The sequence below is a fragment of the Caenorhabditis elegans genome, chromosome I (genome assembly GCF_000002985.6).
Source record: "Caenorhabditis elegans chromosome I".
NCBI lineage: Eukaryota > Metazoa > Nematoda > Chromadorea > Rhabditida > Rhabditidae > Caenorhabditis > Caenorhabditis elegans.
In genome coordinates this window covers 10,799,189-10,810,550 of record NC_003279.8, presented here as the reverse complement: position 1 = coordinate 10,810,550, position 11,362 = coordinate 10,799,189, and the positions used below count along the sequence as shown (strand labels likewise).

General features: G+C 34.9%; 3 protein-coding genes and 1 non-coding gene across 4 annotated transcripts; all 4 read right to left on the bottom strand.

Moving 5' to 3' along the window:
* Positions 1-61: 61 nt before the first annotated feature.
* slfl-3 (Schlafen-like protein 3) lies at positions 62-1,961 on the bottom strand. The gene is made up of 6 exons (NM_060424.7): positions 1,867-1,961; positions 1,734-1,819; positions 1,237-1,687; positions 1,044-1,191; positions 517-787; positions 62-284 (listed from the first exon to the last, which is right to left on the bottom strand). Exons 1-6 carry the CDS (start codon positions 1,942-1,944, stop codon positions 167-169), a joined length of 1,152 nt encoding a protein of 383 aa, NP_492825.3. The 5' UTR covers positions 1,945-1,961; the 3' UTR covers positions 62-166.
* A 349-nt stretch (positions 1,962-2,310) lies between these two features.
* C35E7.9 (Major sperm protein) lies at positions 2,311-3,629 on the bottom strand. Its single transcript, NM_060423.6, has 4 exons — positions 3,398-3,629; positions 2,748-3,234; positions 2,573-2,702; positions 2,311-2,525 (listed from the first exon to the last, which is right to left on the bottom strand). The coding sequence occupies exons 1-4, from the start codon at positions 3,485-3,487 to the stop codon at positions 2,327-2,329; spliced, it is 906 nt and encodes a 301-aa protein (NP_492824.1). The 5' UTR covers positions 3,488-3,629; the 3' UTR covers positions 2,311-2,326.
* C35E7.t1 lies at positions 3,276-3,347 on the bottom strand. The gene has a single exon. It is a non-coding gene; the product is annotated as a tRNA-Asp (tRNA).
* Positions 3,626-10,928, bottom strand: marc-6 (RING-type E3 ubiquitin transferase). Its single transcript, NM_060422.7, has 8 exons — positions 10,764-10,928; positions 10,607-10,718; positions 9,309-9,975; positions 8,360-8,729; positions 6,335-7,551; positions 5,726-5,836; positions 5,107-5,353; positions 3,626-4,370 (listed from the first exon to the last, which is right to left on the bottom strand). Exons 1-8 carry the CDS (start codon positions 10,912-10,914, stop codon positions 4,168-4,170), a joined length of 3,078 nt encoding a protein of 1,025 aa, NP_492823.2. The 5' UTR covers positions 10,915-10,928; the 3' UTR covers positions 3,626-4,167.
* Positions 10,929-11,362: the final 434 nt, after the last annotated feature.

Sequence of the window (11,362 nt, the reverse complement as noted above, 5' to 3'; positions counted from 1 at the left end):
CGTTGAGCTATGAAGAAGAAGAATCTTGCAGCAAAGCCACTTATGATTTTATCCAGTTAAAAAAATTATTTATTTAAAAAAATTAAGAATAATCGAAACAACTAATAGTAATATTTATACTCACAGAAAAAAAGAAGAAAACAAAACGAAAAATGATACAGATTGTCTATTTAACAAGAGGTTTGATGGCGTTATTATAAATACAGAAGGAGAGAGCGGTGCCGAAGAAGATCCAGCCGATGTTCTGGATGTCGAGAAGATTGAGAAGCGATTGGGAGAGAGATCTGGAAAATTAGATGATATGAGTAAAGTTTTTTTCCAAAATCGAAAAATGTGAGTTTTTGAAAGTGGATTTTCATTATTTCTCGATGTTTTTTGGATTTTCAGACAATTTTGGGTGTTTTTTAAAAGACAATCGTAGGTGATTTAAAAACTACTCTTTTCTTGGAAAGAGACTGGAGAAGACGAATTAAATTTTTATTCGCAAATTTCTTGTTGTTTTCTCGTTTTTAATACCTTTCAGTGCAGTTTTTCACATGAACTCTAGAAATTTCATGATTTTCACTAGGAATCTCATTTGATTCCGTAAATATAACCGCCGAATCCTCGAGAAACGGTTCAGGTTCCAACATAAACATGCTTCCGCGTCTGGTTTGAATATCAGAAATTGATTTTTCAACAATCAATTTATGGAAAGCCTCATTCATATCCGACATTTCGACTACACGTCCTTCCTGCTCATTGTAAATTCTTCCCGATGAAATTTGATAGACTTTATCCGAGATTTCTGAAAATAGATTATTTTGAGATTTTTTTTTTAAAAACAAAAGCGCTGTACTTGGTCTCGACACGGTCGAATATCTGAAAAATGGTGTGCGCCTTTAAATGGTCTCCACTTTTTGTATTTGTGGATCTAAGCGGATACTCAAAATGTAAAAAAATCGCAGAAAAGGCGCACAACATGTTTTTGTAATATATTCGTGTCGAGACCCATTGTAATATATTCGTGTCGAGACCAGGTACCGTAATCAACTATTAAGTACCTTTAACTCTCACAACAATCAAAAATCGATTATTTTCGACCTCATCAGTCACACCAATCACAGGAACAAATAGAACATCGATTGATGAAGTGACTTCTGAAATGTCACGTTTCATTGGAGAAACTCCGGTGAGCTGCTTCGGAGCAACCTGGAAAATTCAATTTACTTTCAATTTAGAGAAATTTCTACAAACTTTAACCAATGGTGGCTGAAATTCTCCAGCAACAGCTCTCGTCAGAGCCATTCTAAACACAACTCGATCCTTCGCAGACATCTCAACTCCAGTTACAGCATTAAATGCATCGATTCCTACACAAATCATCATAAAATGTTTAGAGTTCAAAGCTGCACAAATTGCCGCTTGTAACTCAAATGTCGACATCTTTTCATAGTGATTTTGGTCGAAAAGTAGTGTCCAAATCCCGTTGACATCGGAGAAATTGCTCTGATAATCGAAATATTTCGGCATCTGGCTTTCATAAAGCTCATCGAATGTCTGTGTCTTGTGAGCTGTCTCTTTATCTTCCAAGTGCTCCATTTCGAATTCCACGTTATCATTCTCGTCGTCTTTGGCTTTCACCTGTTCGAACACGGTCTTCGGGATTTTTCCAGTCACCAAGTTGTACGAGACGCCGGTAGTGACTCTGAAAAAAACTGAATTTTGAAAGAAAATTAAAAGGAAAGCCTCACCGTCCGTATCGAAAACTATCTTGAGTATGATCGTACTCCTTATCCTCCTCAAAAACTATTTTGTCTATCATTTCTGTGGTTCGCGCCTAAAATTCAACTGAAATTAATAATGAAATCGCTTAAAATTCATTACGTCTTCAGGGATGTCTTCAAACGACATGAATCCTAATGAAAAATTGCTTTGCATTGGAGAAAAGTCGCCACTGTCCATTTTCTCGATTTTGAAACCTGGAAAAGTAATATTCTTAGCTTAAGAAGAGTTTTTTTTTCAAAGTTTTTAAACATTTTTGGTAAAAACAACACTTTAAATCATGAAAAACCTCGAAAAAGTGAGAAAATGTCGAAATCGAAGTAAATCCTAATAAGGCTTAAAGGAGCGACCAACTGTTTGCCCACTGGGTCTCACCGCGATTCTAATTGAGTACTGTAGTCTGTCGGCTTTTAACAGAAAATTGCTGTCTTTTTGATAAAATCGCAGGCTCAGGGGCCTCGGAGTTTTGCAAAAAATGTGTTAAATAAATTGTGTGGAGCCACAATTGTCACAAAATATAAATTTTCACTGTGCAATAAGAAAACACGGTACAAAAAAATATTTATTTGCCATTCAACATGATAGTAACTTGTCCTCCAGTCGGTTTTCCAGTCTTGAATGATTTGGCCAAATCCTTATCATCACCAGAGAACACACTGTTCACAATGACAAGCTTAGCTTCTTTTGCTGGTGCCTTGTTTCGAGTGAGTGTAAGATTAGCAGATTTTCCCGGTTCGACAGTTCCGTACACCGGATTCATACTGAAAAAATATAATATCAAATTCTGATAATAGTCTAGACAACTTACAGATAAACCTGATTATCCGAAGTCTTGATCTTGAACATAATTTTCTTGTCGTGAGTATTCGTGAGTTTCAGCTTCTTCTGCTCTTGCTGATCGGCCTTGAACATCAGATCACCGGGTGGATCGATAGTGACTGAAAATTTCAAGTTTTCGTTAATCTTTCATAGGTAAAACTCACTGTGGGGTTTCGGCTCCTCCTTCTTCTCGTCCTCCTTCTTTTCATCTTCCTTCTTTTCCTCTTTCTTTTCCTCCTTCTTTTCCTCCTTCTTCTCCTCTTCCTTCTTCTCTTCTTTCTTCTCAGCATCCTTACTACCACTCTTCTTATCATCCTTCTCGTCCTCCTTCTTATCATCACCCTTTTCTTTTTCATCCTCCTTCTTTTCTTCCTTCTTTTCTTCCTTCTTATCGTCCTTCTTATCGTCCTTCTTATCTTCTTTCTTTTCATCCTTTTTCTCATCTTTCTTATCGTCTTCCTTCTTTGCCTCTTCCTTCTTATCGTCCTTCTTCTCACTCTTCTTCGATTTCTCCTTCTTCTCCTCTTCCTTCTTCGGCTCCTCTTCCTTCTTCGGCTCCTCTTTCTTCTCACTCTTCTTCGACTTCACATTCTCCACAGGCGGTTTCATCTTACTATCGGCTTTCGGGGCCGCTGCTGAGGCTGTTGAAGACTGAAAAATAAAGCTTTTATTGATAAAAGTGTAAAAGGTTTCTCCCCGGCCGGGAATTGAACCCGGGTCTCGCATGTGACAGACGCGGATACTCACCACTATACTACCGAGGACACGAAACTTTCGGTCCTAGGAAGCATACATAAACGTTTAAAAATATTACCTTTCCATCCTTTTTCTTCTTTCCACCACATCCAGCGAGAATCCATCCAGCAATGGTGATGCCGATCAAGACACTTATTTCAATTGTCATCTTTTTTGGACAGACAAATCCTTCGATTTGGTACGATTGTAAAATTCAGAACTGATTTATCTAACCTTCATCAACTAGCTTTTTTTGTATTTTTTTTGGAAAGATTATGTAGTGTAAAAGTTCACGTGAAATTTGTTTAAAATCTGAATTTTTCATTCATTTCTATATAATTTGAATAATATTACACATTTATAGTATATCATGATAGCCAAAACAGCAAAAAAGAATATGAAGATAGGAAAGAAACAGAGAAAATCCTGGGAAAGAGTTGGGAAAACTAGCGAGAATGGTAGAAAAAACAAGTATTTGGAGAAGTACGGTGTTACCTCTTGACGCAAAGGTACGGTACCGGGTCTTGACACGATTGAAACTTTACAGCTACCGTAACCACAAATATGCCAAGTAGCTCTAGTGGGTACGGTAGCTACTAATTCCCGGTCGTGGTGAGACCAGGGTAATTGCTTGATTTTCACTGATTCAGGAAAAAAGTTACAAGTCACCGTTGATGTAGGATAAGGAAGAAAAACTACACAAAAAATGGGAAAAAATCACCGAAATTACACGAAAGTTGTGTGAAGAAATGAGAAAAATGTAGATATTAAGAGAGATGAATAAACAACCTTATGAGAAAGATTCACACGGAAAAACTGGAAAAAATTGGGAAAAAAGTTTGATATTTATCACTGAGCAGCAGTGGCTCGAACGCCGTTTCTCTCGTAGTTGACTAGTTGTGTGCCCACCAGATACCGGTCATTTTTGATTTTTTCCGCCAACTCGCGGAACTTTACAACTTGCCATCTGATGAAGACGACGGCTGAGGTTATGAACAAGAATGCTGGATACGAGAAACGAAGAAGAAGCATCGTGAATTCTGGATCAGCGCCTGGAAATTTAGAAAATTTAGTGAGAAGAGCGGGGTCGCAGTTTTAGATGAAAAGAGGAAAAAATTTGAAAATTTTTTTTTTTATTTTGAAAACTGTTGCGCCAAAAATACGGTACCGGGTCTCGACATGACAATTTTTATTAGATGTGTGCCTTTAAAGGTTACTGTAATTTCAAGTTTTCGCTTCTCGCGATTTTTTAAAAATTAAATGCGATAATTTTAACGAAAAAATATGAAAGTATGATGTGACGAAATTTTGAAACTACAGTACCCTTCAAAGGAGCACACCTTTTTCTAATAAAAATTGTCGTGTCGAGACCGGGTACCGTATTTTTGGCGTGCATATGTCGATATACGCACTTCGTGTACTCCTCGAGGAGAACATTTTACAGTTTTTCGAATAAATTGGTCAATTTTGGACTAATATGATATTTTTTACTACTTTCTCTCTCCAAACTTTCTCGAAAAATTATGAATTTTTTCCTTTCCTCAATTTGTTTGAATAAAAATTTATTTAATCTGCATGATTTTTGTTTGACAAATCTAAATTTAATTTTTTAAATAAGGTTTTCAGCTGATAAAAACCAATAAAAAAGTGAAAATGATTGAAATCCAGGTTTTTTGGGGTCTCCTCGGGGAGTACACGAGCTGCGTAAATCAACACATGGCCATTTTTGAGATTTTTTCAATTTAAAGGATCCAATTAATTCTGAAATCCTTCTAGAATCCATTTTACCTGAAATAAACGCGTAAAACTTGATCACAACAACCGGAAAAGCGATAAAAGTCGATAGATACAGTATACATGGGACGACAATCCTCACGAAAACGTGTAACGCCGCAAAATTCTCAATTCCACGTTGCACAAGTAGATCGAGTTCTGTTTTCAGCCACCAATCGGGTCCCATTACAGCAATTACACCGAAGATTTTGATTTGAACAACGCCCATTGCCCAGTCTTGATATGGGAACATTAGTGCTGTCTGAAATGATTTTTTGAAATGATTTGAAGATTTTCTACTCTTTTTTTGTGGCCAGAATATATTTATATACTTTTTGCAGCGAAAAATCATAAACTTTGAAAATTGAAACTTTAAAAAAATTATTATGGAAACGCAGAAAAATGCTTCTTTTGAAATTGAAAACTCTCCACCCCTTTTTTTCGTATTTTTGTCTTGTTTTTCGTTGCTTTCAACGATTATAATGCCGAAATTGATTAAAATATGAATTTTAAACGTTTTTTCGGCGTAAAAATCATTTTAAAAAGACAAAAAGACTTGAAAACTTATGATTTTAGGCTAATTTTTTAATAATTTTTTCTCAGAATTTTCAGAAATCCAGTCTGAAAGTGTTACCTGTTGATATCCCAATCGCATTGGAGTGAAGAAAACCAATTGGAAATAAGTACCCATCAAAAGTGGCAAGACGATAATTATTGGAATTGCAACAAGAAACAGGCGCATTCCCTGAAAATTTTTTATTAATTTTCAATTTTAAATTTTGAATGGATGGGTTTTTTTTGTAAATTAAGAAATTATGGAAAATTTGGAAATTTTCTGAAATTTTTTTCCAAAAACCGGCATCCTTGTGTTGAATGGGCCCGTGTCGATTCACGCAGCTCGTGTACTCCACGAGGAGAAGATTTTACAGTTTTTGTCTGAACCACTTTTTTTCTGAAATTTAGAACAGTAAATTTTTGGGCTAAAAATATGGTAATCGGTCTCAAAACGATAATTTTTGTCACATACGAAATTACAAAAATCGTCGAGACCGGGTACCGTGTTTTTGGCGGAAAAATTGCGGATTCGGTATTGCCTCCAATCTCTAATTCGACTGTCAAATTCAAGAAAAATTAGCTACATCTGTTCAAAATCAAGCTTTTTTGGTAAAAAAAACAATCAACACCTTCTCCACGAGGAGTACACGAGGTACTCCGTAAATCGACATTAAATAATTTACCGTACCAAGTAAGAATAATGAACAACAGCTCTCTTGAACAAGTGTGGTCCTCCTCTCACAAACTTCGTCACAACTGCTCCAAACTTCCCGATTGTCCAACAAACATAGAGACCCAGAGAAACAGTGTACATCTCATGAACATTCGTTTGTCCCGAAACCATTAGAATAATGAAACGTCCAATTGAAGCAGGTACAATGAATACAACAACACTTGATAGAGTTGTTGTCAAAGACATTAGAACAAGAAGAATCGATACACGAACTCCGAATAGTGATGGTCGATTGTATGGCTCGTAGGCTCGGGGCTCGCGGAGCAGGAGAAGAGCTTGATGCTCAGCTGCAAGACCTCCACCAGCTTGATTATTTCCTGCTCTCAATGGATCATTGTTATTATTATTATTGTTCTGATTATTGTTATTGTTATCCGACAACAAATACTGATCCAAATCCAACGCAGCTCCAACTACTTTACACCAAAATCTGACTCCATACTTGATAAAACCACGACCATTTGCATGTTCTAAGATTGCAGGCATCACTACTTGAAGTATCAGTAGTTCCAATGAGATTTCTGATAGTGGAGTCTCTGCGCTCATTGAAACATTGTAGGGTAGAAGTGATGGAATAAGTGATGAGATTATGTTGAGAGGAATGTAGAAGATGAGAAGAATCGTTGAAAAGAACAGAGTTGTAGATACAACAAGTCTTCGGAAATGCCGCGTGAACGGTAGATCAATCATTTCTTGAATTGGATTAAAGTCGGGATCATTTAGATTTCTCATAAACCATAGTACTCCAGGACGCAGAATTTCTCGTAGAAGTATTACAAATGACGCTGAATAAAATACATAAACCATTCCAACCATCCAATGAAGGAATATTGACATGAATGGAGCTGTGGCAAATGTTGCAATTCTTTGTGATAATGTTATATTGAATAATGGAAGTGTACAAACATCCATCCAACATCCACACATTACAGGGAAAAATCCAATTTCCAAGAATACCAGCAAGAAGACTTTAATGATAAGGAACATTATTCCAAGGAATCGATACATCATTTTCATTTTGAATTGGAGCATTATTTGGTGAATGACGTAGGTTATGATGGCTATTTGAATGTATCCAAGAAGCATCGCTACGATTGATGGGAAATATGAAATTTTTCCATGAAGTCCGATGACACTTAGGAACCAGTTTCCAATGCGAAATGGGAAGTACGCTGAAAAGTTATTCAGTTTGAATAAATTTTGTTCGGTTCTTAGCGATTTTTAAGCGGAAAATTTGGAACTTTTGAGCAGGAAAATTTAAGAAATTATCCTAAAAGAATCAAAAAAGCTGCCTGAAGCTGAAGCTGCTGAAGCTGGGGAAATTTCAGATTTTTTCCAAAATTTCCTTTTTCGATTTTTCAATTTTTTCTTTAAAAATTGATAAATTATCTTTTTAAATGTATTTAATTTGCTTTTTTGAAAAACTTGCAATTATTATTATTACCTAGACGCAAAAAATACGGTACCGGTATACGGTATCGACCAGACAATTTTCGTTACATGTGCGCCTTCAAAGAGTACTGTAATTTCTACTGTGGAATTTTCAACGCTAGAAATAAGAATTTTCTATCTACAGTACTCTTTAAAGGCGCACGTTTAACAAAAATAGTCGTGTAAAATAAATAAAACTTGATTTTTAATTAATTAATTTGTTTGTTTTTCACAATTTTTCACCGTTAATTTCAGAATAAAAACAATAATCAAATAAGAATATTCAAAATTTTAAATTTTTTTGAGATTGCAATTTATAAAAATGTTTCTTGTTTATTTGGAATAATGTAAATTTTTTGAAAGTTATTTTTTCAACAAAAAACAAATTAAAAATATCAAAAATCCATCCAAAAAAAACTTTTTTTTTGACTATTTCTTAGGTAATCATTTTTAGTCTCCGCTTTCTAAATTTATAGATATTTTAAATAAAAAAACTGTTAAAAAAAGGGAAAATTCCGCTTAAAACTCGCTACTCCAATTAAAATTTACCAAAAGTAGCAGTAAAAAGTGTATTCAATGATATAACCCAGAATACATGTTCCAAGAAAATCAAAGATCCATCAAGTCCCAATAATCTCTGCCATGTCAGTTCATCACCAAATCGATCCCATTCTCTCCAATTATCTTCTTGATCTCCAGCTCCACCTTGTTCTTGAGCTGCTGCTGCTGCCGCCGCTGCTTCTTCATTTTCTCGTTGACGACGAATTCGTCGATTTGCACGTGCAGCTGCTCGTGGAACTATTGGCTCCGGCTCCATTGGTGGTGGAATACGATCTTCTTGTACATTTTGAAGTACATGATCATTTTCGAGTACTTCATTCTCATCATCTCTCATGTCATCGTATATACCCAGATTTGGCTAAAATAATGAATAAAATTAGTGAATTTTTGAATTAATCTGTGAATTTTGCAAGGTTGCGGCGCGGTTTACCAAACAATTAATTTTACAAAGCTATCAACTTTTTTCAGTTTAAGGTTATTCTAATGTTTTTTTTTCTAAAAAATCTCTTTTTGTGGCTTACATATTTTAGGAAAAAAAGCAATTTGATAATAAAAAAGCCAAAATAGTCAGAAAATCCGTGAAAGCACAAAAGAAACACGAAATTTAATTATTGAAATTACTGGCAGGTAAATTCTGAAATAGAATTTTTGTTTCCTGAAATTTTCAAGTGAAACATTTAGCAATAAGCATTTAATAATGTCCCTGTAGACAAGACACTTATTTTTCACTTGAAAACTTCAGGAAAGACGAAGAATTCGTAGAAACAAAAGTGCGGCACGGAAAAATGGGCGGAGTTTCGAGGCAAAAGCGCGGCAATTCAAATTCGCCAAAGTTAGCGGTCTTCAGGCAACCTAGATGAAGTTTTTTCGTTTTTCAATATATTTTCAGGAAAAAAAACCGCGCCGCGGTCTTGCAAAATTCCTATATCTACAGTACCATCTGCGGCCGGAATCCATGTCTAGCTTCAAGAATATCACGTCTTCTTTCTTCAAATGGTACTCTCCTCCGAGCCACATAAGCTTCACCTTCTTCACGAAATTCTGGAACAGGATCCTCTTCATATCCAGATTCACTATCTTCTTCCTCTTCTTCATCATCCTCGTCGTCATCCTCCTCATCATCTTCATCTTCTTCATCATCTTCCGATTCATCCGACGATTCATTATTCTCATTAACAACATCATCCTCTCCTTCATTCTCTTCCGCTTCAATATTCAAAAAGTGTTGTGGTCCACCGATAATAATTTGCTCGCGGAGCCAGACAAGCGAGATGAATGTACACACAAAAACGAGAAGTAGTAGACTTCCTTTCAGAATATCATTGAAAAAATGTTCAGCTTTGAACAATTGGAATGGTGCATTGACAATGTCATGAAATGATAAATAGAAGATGCAATTATAGATACGGGCGGCTGTTAATGGTACAATTCCAAGCCATGTAGTCATTACAATTGTATATATAATCCATGTTCTGACCATTATTGCTCCTGATATCAAAACTCCACGTAATATTTCAAGAATTGGAAGAGCTTTTGGCATATCTTGTCGATAAATTGGTTGGAATGAATATTTGTGATTACACAGTTCACATACTTCTTTTTTACTGAAAAAATTAACATTTTTAAATTTTTGTTTGATTTTTAGAGAGAAACAAGAAATCAGGAGCTACAGCACTCTTTACAGGCGCACACAATTTGAGAATCGGCCGTTAATATTCCAGATATCGTATTTTTCAGGCAAAATTATCAAAATTTATTTTAAAAAATTCAAACTGACTAGAAAAGGCTGAATTTCATTAACAGACTTTTTCAGAATTTCAAAACCAAAAACATTTAACAAAAACTAGTTGGCTTGAAATCTTCAATTTTACATTTTAGAAGCAATTTTTTTGGTTTTTTAAAATTATTTTTTAGATCTTAAATTTTCAAATTTCTTCTAAAAATCTAAGAAACTACCCGAAAGTTGCTTTTTTTTCAATTTCGAAAGAAAAATCCCGAAAACTTGCCAAAATCTAAAACTTTTGTCACCTTTTTCGTGTCATAGCGACCAGAATTTAATTATTTTAAATTTCTACTTATTTTTGAGTGGTTTTTATCCGTTTTCTTGCCGATTGGCAAACAAAATTGGAAAATTGAATAAAAATCAAATTCCAGCCGCTGTAAATTGGTGAAATCTCAGATTTTGGCTAAATTTAGGCATTTTTTCAGCTATTTTTAATTGAAAATCACCATTACCTGTACTTGAGCCACTCTACTAGACATTCTTGATGTACATATTTAATACTTCCTGTACATAAGCACGGATAATAGAGACTTCCCTCATTTCCACGACATACTCGACACATTACTGGAAAAATATGGATTTTATCAATTAAAAACTTCAAAAACTGACAATGATCATCATTATCATCGATTATTGGATCAGAAGGTGGTTGTGGACACGGTTCTTCTGGATTTGGATTTTCAGAAGAAGTTGATGGTCGATTTGAAGCATCTACACTACCGGCTTCATGTTCCGGTGGTTGTTCATGTTCAACTTCCATTCGGTTTGAGGATTCTGAAAATTAATGGAATTTTATATTTAAAAATAGAGGAAATCGAGTATTTAAAGCCGATATTTCAAAAAAAAGGTTCAGGATTCCGAAATTTATACTTCTAATTCGACATTCTGTAGATTTACGTGGCTCAAATACTCCCGGAGGAGAAGATTTTGAATTTTTGGCAAGGTTGTAGACAAATTGTCGTTTTTAATGTTAAATACAAAACGAATGAGCGGAAATGTTCTAAAATCGATAAATATAGCAGAAAATTGTAAATACCTATGAAAAAATTGCAGGATTTCTACTGAAATCCTGTTTTAGAGGATTTTCGTTTTTTTCTTTATTTAATGCTAAAGTCGCAAATTTATATCAATTTTCCAGGATTTTAAGCAAAAACCAATTTTTATCATTTAATTATAAATTAGAAACTACAAATTCTCGTTTTCCGGAA